The following is a 14,902-nucleotide window of genomic DNA, read 5'->3' on the forward strand; positions in this document are numbered from 1 at the left end:
TTTTCATGGAGAATTTGTATATGTTTGTGTGGGTAAATGCTGGTAGAGTTTCAGTGCAGTGACCCTACGATTTGGCTCTTTTTGGGTGGTGCCTCTGTGATTTATGATCAGATTCCCTGGATTGCCGAGATAATTACTGAGCAGCTTCTGGACCAGTCAAAATGTCATAGCTGTGGTGGAGGGGGCTGGACCTCGGTAGAGCACAGGTCAGACTTCAGCATTTCACTTATCGTGGTGGAGTAAATACCTGCGCAGCACAAAACATCTATTCCTGCAGGGATTCAGGGGCTTCTGGGGCTGAATGGTGGAATTCCTCCAAGCTGGGTCGTGTTTCTTCCTGCTACGAGGTCGGACTGAATGGCTCAGGTAGCGTGGAGAGCCGCTGGATTTCCTGTTCCTCTTGGGCCTCCGCTGTCCATTGATCGTACCACCCAGCCAGTGCGGCCTTTGGCTTGAATGTTAAACTTCTTGGGGGGCCAGTTCCCTGTAATCCACCGTAGCTGCATGTGGGTGGGCAGTTGAAAAAAATCTGATCCTCCTTTTTTTTTTGCTTTAAACCCTGCTGGCTTGACTTACAGTCTATTTTATGTGAATATTGTGACTCATAGCCCATGTAATTTCTGTGGGAATGAGGGATTCTGGGATACGGCTGCTTCCTCCCATGATCAGGCCATCAGTGAGCGTAACTAAACCAGTCTGTTAGCCATACATGCCTGTCCTGCTTTATCCACTGACCTGGATTCCCAAAAGACCCCCATGTACTCCATCTCTATGTCCATCTCCTTCCCTACATATCTGTAAAGACAAAATGTGGAAGAGCAGGCACTCAACATTATTATTATTGTTATTATTAGCCAATGATATGTTTTGAATTGGTGAGTGATGGGGAGAGGGCACTGTGGGGGCCAATCAGCATTCAGCTGGGGCCAGTGTTCCTGTGGCCCCGCCTCTGTTAAAGGGCGGAGCTAGATCTGCTTTAAATAAACAATGGGAGCAAAAGTGGGTAAAGAACAGGCCTGTGGGCTGAGATGAACACACGGGTAGAACAAGAGGCTGGGGGCAGTGGGTGGGAAACGGTTAGAAGCAGCCTCCTCGTCAAAGGCCAGAGATTTAAATGGCACGTCTAGAAAAGCCCCGCAGTGTAAAAAGGTGGGAGAAACGCTGGTATTCAGTAACCACGGCGATCAGAAGCTACGTACGTGAGGCTTCTCTGGCTAAATTGCGATGAGATACCGTGAGCCGTGCATGGGCCTCGTGGTCAATCTGACCCCAGACTCAAGAGAGAGATGGCCAATTCCCATAGGGGAATCTCTGCCGGAGCAGGATCGTACATCGTGTTTGTTTGAAGCGCTGCATGGCATTGTCTGCGTGGCCTATTTAGCGTTACATAACACCCGATTAGTATGCTAACTCGCAATAGCGCTCGAGCGATTCCCAGATAATTCCACCCACTTTGAAAGGTTAGAGTGTGACCTACATAAGGTGCATCATAGGTTTCCTTTCCTGAAAAACAGCTGATCTACATTAGCAGAAGTACGAATGCATCTGTAGCGGCTGCGAAACGTGGATGTGGATTCTGCTTGCTAATCTAACTGTAAATCGCAGTTGGCGGAAATGATGCAGTGCTCACAGTGGCTGGCATGTGAATGATAAATTGTCTAAGTAAAACCTTTCTGTTGTCTCCAAAGCCAGGTGCAAACAACGGGAAACAGGACATACGAAGTTTCTGAAAAGTGGAACCGTATTATAAAATACAAGATTACTTGGCTCAGTGATCGTTTTGTAAAACGCTGTGGTGATGTCGGTTCCCCGAAGGCTTTTGTTGACCCTCGTAGGGTGGGGCCCCACACTTAGGCGTGGTGACGAGATTTGTGGATTGACAGTGTGGTGCCAAGTCTGTGCAGACCAGTAAGGAGAATGGAATGGTTAATACTTAATGCTGTTTAAATGCTGCCGCTGCTCTGGTCAGCTTATTCGGCAGCATTTTAATTCCGCCTCTCGTCTGTGGAGAAACCAGCAGCTTTTTATTTTTTTTGAGGGGGGTGGAGGTTGAGCTGGAGAAGTCCTCAAGGCCGTAGCACATGCACTCTGAGTCCACATCGCGTCCGCCTCGCTCAGCCCCCATTTCTGGAAGGATCTGTCGAGTTCACGGCTCTTGTTTCCGTTCAAACGCAGTGGAGGTTCAGCGGTTCCACACTAACCCGGAAGCAGACATGGCCGTTCTCAAAATGGCTGACGGCTTCAAAGATATATCTCTTTTTTTTGTTTTTCTTTGTATTGGATGGGTAGCCCCATCGGTTGGCATTCGCCACACAGACCGCGCAGTGACGACGAAGCAATACAGAGGGGTCTTTATCCTGTAGGACTGTCGTGTGTTAAGCGCCGTGGTGCGTATCTGTGTGTGTTTGTTTCTGTTCTGCCAGTCCGACGGTTGCCATAGCAACAAAGGTAGGGGTGCCCGAGGGCCTGCTGGACGGCTCCTTCAGTGACCCTGTCCCTAGAAAACCTAATTATACCCAATGATTATGACTTACCTTTACTGAAGAAAATTAATTTTACCATCAGTTTTATCCTCTGATTTGTGTCCAAGCTTGTGTGAAGATCGCAATGTTGTCACAAGGTGTCAGGGTCAGGTGATGCACAAAGACAGCGTGTGCAAAGGACACCTCCCTTGCCGTGACCCTGGTCCCCCAAAACAGAAAAAAATGGCATAAATTAGGAACAACCGTCCCCTGTCTCTCTGCTGGTCACATAACCGAGAAGGCAAGCGTAAGTTTTTTTTTCATTTTTAATTCTCAAAATCTACTTAAACTTCTTCCACTCGTTTTTCAGCGAGTTGGGGGTGCTCACCACCATTACCATGACAACATTGGCCCTCACCGTCCCTGGGGGTGTGTATTGGCTGCTGCAATGGCGGGGGGGCGGGTCACGGCCTCAGTGACAGCCCTGTCCCTGGGGGCATTAAAGTGCTCTCTGTCATCGCTGTTTCTGAGTCTTACGCCGTCCAGTATTTAATTACTCATTTTCTCTCTGTGGACATTTAATTCGGAAGTGAAATTCCTTGCTTTTAACATATTTACATTTAATTAGAATTATTTCAAATCACAGGTTATATGAATTATTTTCAACACTACACTCCTTTTTTGTTATGTTTAGTTATGTTTTAACGATAAAAAGCCATCTTTGTGCTCGTACCGTCACCCTGAGCTCTGTGTCACCAGTACGCTCCCTCGCCTTGAAATATTACAACTGACCCGTAGTAAAGATAAAGGAAAGATGGATTAAACGATAGTATTTCCAGCAAAAAAACTCAAATATAGTCATACAGAAATAGTCGCTTTCCAATCTCAGTGTTGCAAATAAACATGCACTTTTTGTTATTAAGGAAATGAGCTAGACTCCTTCCCCTAATTAGTAACGGTTAACCTGAATATTATCTACGTTGCAAATTTGTGTTTTTTTTCTCGTCTTAATGTGACTTAATACATTTGTTTGAAATGACCGCTGGCAGTAACTCAGCGAGGGTGTAAAAGCGCTCGGCCCCTCTCTAGGATTTTGGCCAGCACTGATAACAGTGAGGAAAACAACAGTGTCACACACAGCAGTGTCCCTGGGGAGGGACAGCAGACTGGAACTGGGGCTGGGAACGGTGTGTGTGTGTGTGGCTGTGCGTGTGTGTGCGTGAGTGCTGAGGACGCCATGGTACGCGTTGGCACGCTGCGACAGAGCTGCCGGGAGCTGATTGGAGGATCCATAATGTCGGGGAGAGGGGAGTCCGATTTAGCAGGACGTGTCAAGCAACCCAAGGCTGCAGAATGTAGCGGGGGCCGGAGGGGTGGGGCACGTGTCCTTGTCACCGCATGAGCGCTTCACTTATCGGAAGCACGATATCCGCAGAACGTGTGGTCCTGGTCGAGATACACGTGGGTGCCATCAACCACAAGGTCCGTCGTCGGCCAAATCGAGCAGCTGTTTGCTTTCAACACGGCGTCAGTGATGCTGGGACTGGGTCACCTCTGTGTCAGGCCCGGGGTGACCGCACTGAGCTTCCGGTCAGGCCCGAGGTGACCGCACTGAGCTCCCGGTCAGGCCCGGGGTGACCGCACTGAGCTCCCGGTCAGGCCCGAGGTGACCGCACTGAGCTCCCGGTCAGGCCCGAGGTGACCGCACTGAGCTCCCGGGGTGACCGCACTGAGCTCCCGGTCAGGCCCGGGGTGACCGCACTGAGCTCCCGGTCAGGCCCGAGGTGACCGCACTGAGCTCCCGGTCAGGCCCGAGGTGACCGCACTGAGCTCCCGGGGTGACCGCACTGAGCTCCCGGTCAGGCCCGGGGTGACCGCACTGAGCTCCCGGTCAGGCCCGAGGTGACCGCACTGAGCTCCCGGTCAGGCCCAGGCCCGGGGTGACCGCACTCAGATCCCGGTCAGGCCCGGGGTGACCGCACTGAGCTCCCGGTCAGGCCCAGGCCCGGGGTGACCGCACTGAGCTCCCGGTCAGGCCCGAGGTGACCGCACTGAGCTCCGGGTCAGGCCCGGGGTGACCGCACTGAGCTCCCGGTCAGGACGGGGGTGACCGCACTGAGCTCCCGGTCAGGCCCGGGGTGACCGCACTGAGCTCCCGGTCAGGCCCGGGGTGACCGCACTGAGCTCCAAGAGGCCCATAAATCTCCTCCTCCTCCTCACTCTCTCCGGAGCTTTTTTCCAGACTCTCCTAAGTACTCCTGGTCGGACCCTTTGTGGTCAAACGGAAACTATTGAGTTTGGAGTGGAGTGTAAACAGGAGTTTGTATGGGGGGAGCCGATCGCAGATACTCGGCCTTGAATATGGACAGCATACGGCGGCTACGTGTGTGAGTTTGGGCTGCTGTGGTCAGTGGGGCCAGGGACCGGTCCTGTTTTCTGTCAAATGTCAGTACCTCCTCTCAGTGCTGCAGATAGGGCTCTTGTTTCTGGCTTTCGTTCCCCTTCAAAGCGAAGCCATACTTTTCTTTTTTTTTCCCATTTTGTTTTGTTCTTGATTACAGACAGATACGTTTCAGTAATCAGAAGAAACGATCATTCAAAACAAAACTGCTGTGCTTGTGAAGGGAAATTAGTTTTGTTGGTGAAATGTTATCAGTAGGGGTGGCACGGTTCACAAAACCCACAGTTCGGTTTGTATCACGGTTTTAGGGTCACGGTTTTCGGTTCTGTACGGTTCTTGTTATTTTTTCTTTTAATCTTTAACACTCCAGAAATGTACTTCAGCATATGATATATAGCTTAATTATCCACAATTTAGGATACAGTATTTAAAAAGTTATATCATGTAATCATGCATAAACTGAATTTGACTTGACTTACTGTAAAGCACATTATTAAAATTATTAAACATTATTAATCCCAGAACAGTAATAAAATAAGTCTTGCCTTAACATAAATGCTAAAAGAATAGATCGCTTTAATCCCTATTACAGTTGGGTATGGGCACGCGGTCTTATTTAGAAAACATACAAAAAGAGACGCATATAATGTTTAATCATTCGTTTTGTATTTGTCCGGTCCACGGGGTTAATTTAATTGGGGATCGTTAAAATGATAGATCACCTATCTTGATTAAGCCTGATTCGGTTCGTTATATATATATATATAATGTGTGTGTGTGAAAAAAAATTGGTATTAATTATATTGAATGTTCTTGAGTAATCGATCAAATCAGTTTCTGTGTATGTACAAGACATCAATCTGTAATAGTGCAAAATATGTCCAGTTGATATGTCTAGTATGATCATCTGTCAATAGCCTGTAGGTCTGTGTGGTCAGACACTGTGCAATAAACAGAATTTTTAGGAACATGGCAAATGTTCACATTGCAGCATGGAAGCAGGCTCACTATTACAATGCTGACCGGGGAAGCAGAGGCGAGGAGACCTAGGATCGGGGGAATGCGGGGTTTAATGAGCAAAAGGAACACAGACGAGCGGTAAAGCAGAATTACAATATAATGACCGGACTGGAGAAAGAAACGGAAACGCGGACTAAATACAATGGAGTAATGACAAATTTGACAACAATCAGGAACAGCTGGTAAACACGGGGAATCCACACAGGGTTAGCGAGGGGGCGTGGCACACGGAAAGAACGGACGATCGAGGCATGACACTCACTGGAGTGCTTTGTCACAGATAACTTAATTTTCTTTAACAAAGTGCCTAACCGCACATTAAATAAAGTCACACAACAAAGGTGCACAACATTGTTCAGATGGTGTGCTATCGGTTGGCTGAAATTTAAACGTTTTCTTCAGAGACAGGGTGGTAACGCCGAAAACACGAGCTAAACGCAGCAAACGAAAGGCTATCGGAAATTACTTACTTTACCGGAACTACGTCACACCGCTCTGTGCATATAGCCTATTCTTTCGCGCGAAAGGGAAACACACTGACGTCATATACGGGGCACGAGGCTACATTGCGCATGTCATGAACCGTCGAACCGTGCGACGCATGCATGCTCCGAACCGAGACAAGCGAACCGAACGGTTCGGTTTTTTTTTATGAACCGTGCCATCCCTAGTTATCAGACAAAAAAGTTCTGTCTCAGATGGTCACGTCAACAGTTGTTTTTTTTTTTTTGCGGGAAGATTTTAATATTTTTCAAAAATGTGACCACACCATTATTCTGAAAGCAAGGATTCTGGGAAGGGGTTGTGGAGAAAGCAGGTGATTGGCCATAGCTTGCGGGATCGTACACGAGATTGACACGTGTGGGAGGCTCTGAGGGTGCCTGATGGGCGGAGTCACCCCACACAGTCTGTTGACAATCTGCTGTCCATGGCAGGACGCTGGATTGGGCTCTGAGAGAGGGGGCGGGGCTGACAGGATGGCAGACCAATCGTGGTGGCCAGTGGAAGCCTGCGGATTAGTGCTTCTGGATACTGTTATAAGGGAAGTCTTTCGGATGTGCCAGGAAACTCGTGTAGAAATCTGTGACTCTGGTGGGGGCGTGGGGGCGTGGGGTCAGGATCACCGGGTAATGTAGGCCGAATGACAGAGTTTTACTGTGAGTTTTACTCATGACAGAATAATAACATCCAATGTTTTCCTGTTGTGTGCTTGGCGTGTGGTCTGGGCGGGGTGGGGCCTCTTCTCCGGGGGGGGGGGGGGGGGGGGGGTACAGCTTGCTGGTGTTCCTGGCTGCCCCGGTGTGTCCTGCAGAATCAATGCCCGAAATGGCGTAGAGCACGCAGTGTTCTGGGACGTCCAGCCCCAGGGGAGCTGTCAGCGCATGATACTTTGGGTTTGAAGCAAATCCCGCCTGAGTGTCTTGGGGGGGGGGGGGGGTGGGAGTCGTTGGCAGATTCTGAAACAATACGCTAGTGTCCGTCAATAAAACAAGTATGACTATGTTTTTTGATGTCTTTTTTTAATGTCATTTATATTATCCGGTGTGGGGGGTGATTCTCAGGCCTAGTGGCTGCTCTCCAGACCTATTGCTCATTACAGGAATTAGCTTTAGATGTGACCCCCCTGGACTGGCAGAGCCGTTGCCGGCCTCCCAGGACAGGCCTGCCTTCTCCAGTTCCGTCTGCAGAATGCCAGGCTCTCCCCCCTAGCTTACGGGCCTCCTCTGTTTCTGCGGCCAGGGCCCCCTCTGTGGAGCACCGTGACATTGATAGCAGCGGGGGCTTGGTGGGGGTGGTGACGGAAGATGGCTGGACACCAGCTTCAGATGCTTAGAGCTCCAGAGGGTCAAGTCGGTCTGTACGGACTGGTCGTTTCACTCGTGGCTCAACATCCATCTCTCTCTGTCCGTCCATCCTTTCCAAACCAGTCATCAGGGTTTCAGGGTTGATAGGAACCTGGATCACATACCAGGAATCGCAGAGGGACGGCAGAGGATCACCCTAGATGGGGGTATACACACACACACACACACACACACACACAGGTTTGTCATTATATATTTGTGGGGACTCTCCATTCATTTCTGTGAGGAAAACTCTAATCCCAGCATGACGACCTTAACCCCTACCCAGCCCTATCCTTAACCATAAGTAACCAAACAAAATACGAGACTTTTGGTATTTTTAGTTTTTTGATTGCATTCACAGGTCTTTGAGGGGACCGGAAAAATGGTCCCCACAGCGTCAAAATAAAAGGTTTTTATCACATTGTGGGGGACATTTGGTCCCCACAATGCAATATAAACCTAATCCACACAGACATACACACACACACACACACACAGACACAAACACACACATGTGCATTGGTTTAAATCACACTTGTATACTGGCTTCTTCATGCACTTTCTAATATGCCTGAAATATGATTGTGGGCAGGGTTGCACTGGTCATCTGGCATACTGGGTATTTTCATGGTGGGCTGATGGGTATGTGCCCCCCCCCCCCAGTCTGCAAAATTTACCCTACGGGACCCCAAAGTTCAGAGCCGATTTTTAATGCCAATGCAGCTCTGGTTCCGCTTCTGGGGACGATGCTCCTCAGGTGGCATTTCAGCTTTCAGGATGATGTCCCTGCCTGGCTTGTGAGAGACTGTCCCCCTGAGTACCGGGTCGGGTCCTTTCGCGATTCGGCGGTACCCCCCCCCCGGGCCTGCCGTTTGACATCAGACGAGTCGCCCAGGGTTGGTGACATCCGCAGGGTGCCGAGCGTGGCTTCAGAGATCCGGGGGGGTGGGGGTGGGGGGGGTTGCGGATGTTTTAAAGACTTCCAGATGCTCCCCGGACATCGGCGGCCGTGTGAAACGGAACTCTCAGTAGGCCCGTTTGGACAGCGCCGTCCCATCAGTCAGCGGTGCTGGGAAAGCGCTTAAATCCGCCCCCATCCCTGAGCAGGACCCGCTGCGGGCTTCGGATCAGCACCGCAAGAGCGATCGGCCTTGTGCCCCGAAAACTCTTAAATTAACTACTGAACCGGGCATGAAATCCAGTGCTCTGAACCTGATTATACTGTATGTTTCCACACAGGTATCATTAATATTCGTTCCCACATCAGTACATTTTCACCGCTGACGTGTCTGACCTCAGCTGACCAACCCCCCCCCCCGATCCGTTCATACCCCACAGTGCCCAGTGCGGCCGCCCTCCCCGGAATGCGCACCCGTGGCGCTGGACACCATCCAACGGGCAGGGGGCATGGGGACAATGGTACGTTTGTGCTGCCGCTGCCCTGTCCCAATTGGATCCGGGGGGGGGGGCCTGGCCCCACGCCTGCCCCAGGTCCCCGCTGGCGAGCGATAATCCGTCAGCGCCGCCGTCGGATTCAGCCGGCCATCCGGAGCCCTCCGCTATTCCGGAAACGACCCTCCTTAACCCCCCCTCATGTTTAGCCACCACTGGGTAAAAATAAAACCCAGGGTGTCTGCAGGCTGACTGTGAAATGTGGGCGAGTAAAATGCTCAGAGTCCCCCAGTGTGGAGGTAGCCGGGCCCTGGAGTGCGGTCAGAACGGCCCGGCACCGACACCCCCATCAGACTGTTGGAGATCAGCTAGCAGTGACAGTGTCTCACTTTGGAGGGGGGCTGTAAGGCCAGTGTCAAATACTTCCAGTGGTTGCTGATTCTGGCCGTCCATATATTAACATGTACTGTGTAGGCTTGGCAGTGCCGGGTGCAGAATGACGAGCACGAATGATGTAATGATGGATCGTCGCACACTCTTGTCAAGGGCCTTCAGGAAAGGCGCTATATAAAAAAGAATTGAACTGAATAAAGGGCCGTAGCTTAGCTGTGTGCTAATGCTCCACTTTCTTTTATCGTCAGCCTTATGCTGCTGTTAGCTATGTCAGACATTTTTTTTTTTTGTTAAGGAACCCTTCTCAGGAGAAATCCTTCAAATTTGTCTGTTCTCCCATGATGCTTTGCTCCTTGGCAGTTAGGCCATGTTCCCGGGTGCCAAGCAACCACTCTGACCTCAGTGGCCCCCCCCCGACTTCCTGCTCAGCCAGCAGGGGCACCGGAGAGCCAGCTGGGGGTGCCGTCACTGTGCCCGCCAGGACGGGCGGGAGCTGCCACCTTAAGTTAAGTGAGTCGTCAGTGACCTTTAATGGAGCGATTAGCGTTAGTCTTTATGCTGGGAGAGTAAATGTAGTGGTTTGCTTTCTCCAGGCCTTTAAACAATAACTGCGAGAGGTATTAAGCAGTCATGGCTCCTGCTGTGTAGGAACACACGTGAGTGTATGTCAGACCCCCCTGCTATGGCTGACCAGGAGGAGACGGGCTCCCAGGGCTGGTCAGGGGCCCACCTGCGGTGGACTATTTCAGCGCTGCATCCACCCAGGCTGCCCTGCCTCTTTCCTGGGGCGATTCCATGCGATATATTTCAGAAATGTGTATTGCAAACTTCCTGCGTTTTTTTTTTTTCCCCTTCACCTCCAACCCCCCCTCCTGTTAACTTTGACGTTTAGACCTTATAAGCCAATGTTTAAATATCTTTGTGTGTGTTTCCACTCGAGTAAGCCATTAGCACATTAAGTCTGTCATGAGCATGCACACGTTATTAATGCTTTCTCAGAATACCCTGCCAACTGTCTTTTAATCGTCGCCTCCCAGCCCAACCCCCCCACCCCGTTCCTCATGACCGAGACGCCGGTTCTCTCATCACCCAAACATGTAAACTCCCCCTGTCCCGAATGCGTTCAGACAGCTAAGAAAATTGACAAATTTTGGTTCAGAGGGTCCCGCCACTAACAGCCAGGCTAATTGCAATTAGCGTCGTGGATTTAGCCTGATAGGGAGCTGAAGGGCAGCTCCTGGAATCAACTGACTTATACAGCTCGTCTTCTGTTTTTATTAAAAAAAGGTTTCAGGGTAATGATTTAATCAGTTTTTTTTTTTTTACCTAGATGTGGCATTTAGTCATTGCATAACAGTGCTTTAGCCTTCTTCAGTGCATAGCACAGAGTTTAGTCCAATGATAGTGGCTGCTTTTGGTCAACGCCGAAAAATTTGGCTTCTTTCGAACGGTTTTGGATATGGGTCGTCTTTCTGGGTGGGGGTGGGGGGGGGGTCGTCATGGATTCCTGTTTTACTCGTAGCCACAACACTGGAAACTGGAAAAGGCACTACACCAAAATAAGAGGCCAATGTTTACGCCCGTGCCTCACTCTCCTCCCCGGCAGTCGCTCCCGCGCGTTTTATCCAATTTTCAACATGGAGGGGGGGGTATGTGTCCACATTTCCATAAATAGCCGTCCCGAGCCGTTCCTCTGTCGCCGGCCTTGGGGGGGGCAGTGAGTGAGCTGCCGTTGAGCCACGTAAACAAAGGCCCCGTCGGTGTGTACAGTGCAAACGCCGCAGGCCTGTCCTCTTGAGAAAAGCAAGTGATCGTGGCCCCCGGGAGCCTGCCGGTCCGGTCCTGAAAGCCCTTGTTTGAACAGCAACGAGAACGTAAACAAGCCCCGCGGGGGCCATCTGCTTAACGTCGCCGCTCAGGCTCTGCCATTCCCCCCGTCCTGCCCACACCTGACCTTGCTGTGCCCCCCCCCCCCCACCCCCTCCACATCCATACCCCGGGCTGCTCGTGGGTCACCTCCAGCAACGCGCATGTGGAATGCAGCCCGTCGGCATGCCTCCTCTACCCCCCCCAATGCCCCCACACGCCGGCCCACGATTTACCGATTACACCGGGATTTCCACTCTCACCGCAACCTGAAACCGGAGCCCGGGTTTTATAGCCACTTGTATCTTACGTATAAAAAGACCACAAAAAAGGTCGTTTCTGTGGCTAGAAAAGGGGCATTTGTTGGATATCTGGTTCCGCTCAAGCTGACTTACTGACAGAGCTGTGAAAGGCAGGAGTTACAGTGGGAGAGCGACGTGACAGGAGAGAAGAAAGTGGCCTGAGATTTTATCATAACAGATTTTTCTTTTTTTTAACAAAAAAAAAAAAGTGGTCCTTCCTGTCTGGATATTAAAGTGACAAAACATGAATGAGCAGCAGCAGGAAGTCGCTCCTTGCTGACTCTGAAGTCTGTATCCATCGTATGTATCACTGACATCGCTGTAGACAGGCTGCCTTAACACTTAGCCCTTGTAAGCCCCCCCCCCGTTTGAAGTAATAAAGTTGCTGAGAGTCTCCTGAGGGCATTTACACAGTCACTTGAATTTCAGTATAAGTTTACATATAAAGGTTAACTATACCTTTATTATATGTAATGTATTTTGTTGCCATTTCCTGCTTAGAGATGATAATCTTTTATTGTATCGACTGACAAAGACCGATTACTTTTCTGTGTTAACGTGCATTTTGACATCTAGTGATCAGTAATTTATACAGTTCAGATTCATTTTTCGAAGCATTTAGTTTTAGAATTGGTTGAATGCATGTCGATTAATTGAACTGTAAAGGAAGTCATTCCGGTTTGAGTGACATTTCAGACTGATCTGTCACGTGGGCCAAAGCGATGTCGCGTGATCACTGAGCAAAAATGAATGTTTTGAAAGCAGAAAGTCCCTTTTCTATTTATGTTTTATATAACGTGTTAGTGTTTCTTTGTTATGATTGTGCTGTACTTCGCTTCTCCTGGCTGTGCTGACACGGCTGTTCCTGGCTCATTTCGGTCGCAGCGCTGTGAAAAAGGCCGCAAATACCCGCTTTGTGTAACGCGGACACGGGGACCGAGCGTGTTGGACATACAGTTCGCGGCCTAATTTTAGCTGCAGCGCCGAGACCTTCCGGCAGGCATATTGATTCCGTCCAGCAGAGGTCGCCATTTTCCATTCCTAACTCCATTTCATATTTTTAAAAATCCAAATCACATTTTAACTTTTTTACATGAAATAAAATCACGCTGGTAAATTTAACACAACACACGTTCACGGTGTTCTCTTTTTTCTGAGCAGACATAATGAAGGTTATAGGCATAAACCTTTAAGAACTTGCACTAAAATGGTTCACCAAGGCTGTCATGTTACGGGTTTTTGTTATTTTGTGGGGGGAAGGGGGTTCATGTGATAACAGTGACCTGAATTCCCTTCCTGCCAGATTTGTTTGTTATTTATAGCAAGCGGAATTTGCGCCGCGCTCTGACTTTATTTCCTTTCCATACGTTCCGTAAATACGACCGGAAGTACGTTGTCCTTGTTGAAGGGTCACTTCATTTTCCCAGGCTGCTGTAGTGCTGCTCAAAAAGGGAAGTCCTGGGAGAATCGGAGAGGGGAGTTCTGCACAGCGTGGGAGGATCTTAGCTAGCTAGCGGGCGAGGGGGGGGGGGGGGTGATACCAAAGGAGAACCGTCGGAGAAAGGAGGCTGGTTACGCCAGTTTCGCGGACGGGAGACGTTTAACAGGGGGGAGGCTCATTCTGGCCGCTCTCGTGCGTGTGTGTACCACGAGGACGGCGACATCAGAGCCTCTCGCGCGGTTTTCCGCGCTGCGCCTATCCGCATCCCCGCACGCACACACCCCTCCCGGCTCGGCGTGACCCTGCGTGTGCGTGCGTGCGTGCGGGCACACGCGTGCGTGTCACTGTCTCCGCGGAGCTTTCGGCGGTGGCCAGATGCGCTCTGACACCAGAACGCTCCGGGAGGAAAGAATTAATCTTTTAAAGCGGTGTGTACGTGCAACTCAGCAGCCGCACAGCGCTGCTGGGAAAAGATCGGGGGCGGGGGGATGACGAGAGACGTTTGGGTTAAACTCGGCCCTAAAACAATTTCATCAAATAGTGAGGATTCATTACAATATGTGTTTTAAAAAATAATTATTTTCCCTCGAAAGATTTGCGTTGGATCTCGCGTTTTACTGGTCATCGCTCATATTCACTCTCTGCCTTGACGGTGTTATGTAAGTTCATTAAGTCTGTAATTCTGTACAGCCCCGCCCTCCCAGCCTTTGGTAATTTTGCTGGTGCTGTGCTGTATCCAGTCAAGATGAAGCCCTTGTCGGCATTTTTGTAAGATCTCTGCCGCTCATAAACACAGCAGAGCCCCAGAAATCTGCCTGCTTCTGTCACTCTTGGTTTGTAACCATGCCCACCCCTCCCCCCCTCCACAGCTGAGTGCCAACGTCTTGATCCTTCTGTGCACCAACATCATCGGGATCTGCACACACTACCCGGCCGAGGTGTCACAGCGCCAGGCTTTCCAGGAGACCAGGGGCTACATCCAGGCCCGGCTACACCTGCAGAGGGAGAACCAGCAGCAGGTGGGGCTTGGCCGGGGCGGGGGGAGGCAGTGGGAGCCCCCTGCAGGGCCCACGTGGGAACGCGGCTAGATTGAATCATGATGGGTTAGTGTGACTTTGACAGCATGTCACTCGTCATGTCCACACACATTCTGTGCCGGCGGAACGAGGGAGACCTAACTGTCTGCGTTTCTGAACCCTGCGGGAGAGAGAAAGCGAGGAGAGTCAGGCCAGCGCTCGCCCAAAACCCCAGTGACAGGAGCACATAGTGACATGCCCAAGGCCGGCCCCCTCCACTGTCTCTCACACACACACACACACACACACACATACAAACACGCGGGGTGTCACCTCCCCGGACCCCGTCCCATTCAGAACTCCTTCAAGGCACAAGGTGGAACGAGTGGGTGAGGTGTCACAGCGCATAATTGTCACACCTCCCTCTGTCTCCCCCTCCCTCTCTCTCTCCCTCTGCGCTTTTTTTCAGGAGCGCCTGCTGCTGTCCGTGTTGCCAAGGCACGTTGCCATGGAGATGAAGGCTGACATCAACGCCAAGAAAGAAGACATGATGTTCCACAAGATCTACATCCAAAAACACGACAACGTCAGGTAGCCGCCGTGGGGGCACCGAGGACCCCTGCCCCCTAACTTGGGCACCCGTGGCACCAGGCTGCCTGTCTAAATGGCAGGATTTCATTTACATTTAGCTGCTAAGCTGCCATTTCTGTCCAAGGCGGCAGGGCCTTTCTCCCCGTCGATACGGCAGGATATTTTCCTGGT

General features: G+C 50.6%; 1 protein-coding gene across 1 annotated transcript in view; it reads left to right on the forward strand.

Moving 5' to 3' along the window:
• The window catches only part of adcy6a (adenylate cyclase 6a), a 49,335-nt gene that overhangs the window by 17,452 nt on the left and 16,981 nt on the right, over positions 1-14,902 (forward strand). The window contains exons 4-5 of the mRNA XM_023799753.2: positions 13,994-14,143; positions 14,610-14,731. Of these exons, the coding sequence (XP_023655521.1) occupies positions 13,994-14,143; positions 14,610-14,731 (272 nt within the window). The remainder of the gene's footprint in view (positions 1-13,993; positions 14,144-14,609; positions 14,732-14,902) is intronic.

Source organism: Paramormyrops kingsleyae, chromosome 8 (assembly GCF_048594095.1).
Source record: "Paramormyrops kingsleyae isolate MSU_618 chromosome 8, PKINGS_0.4, whole genome shotgun sequence".
Classification (NCBI taxonomy): Eukaryota; Metazoa; Chordata; class Actinopteri; order Osteoglossiformes; family Mormyridae; genus Paramormyrops; species Paramormyrops kingsleyae.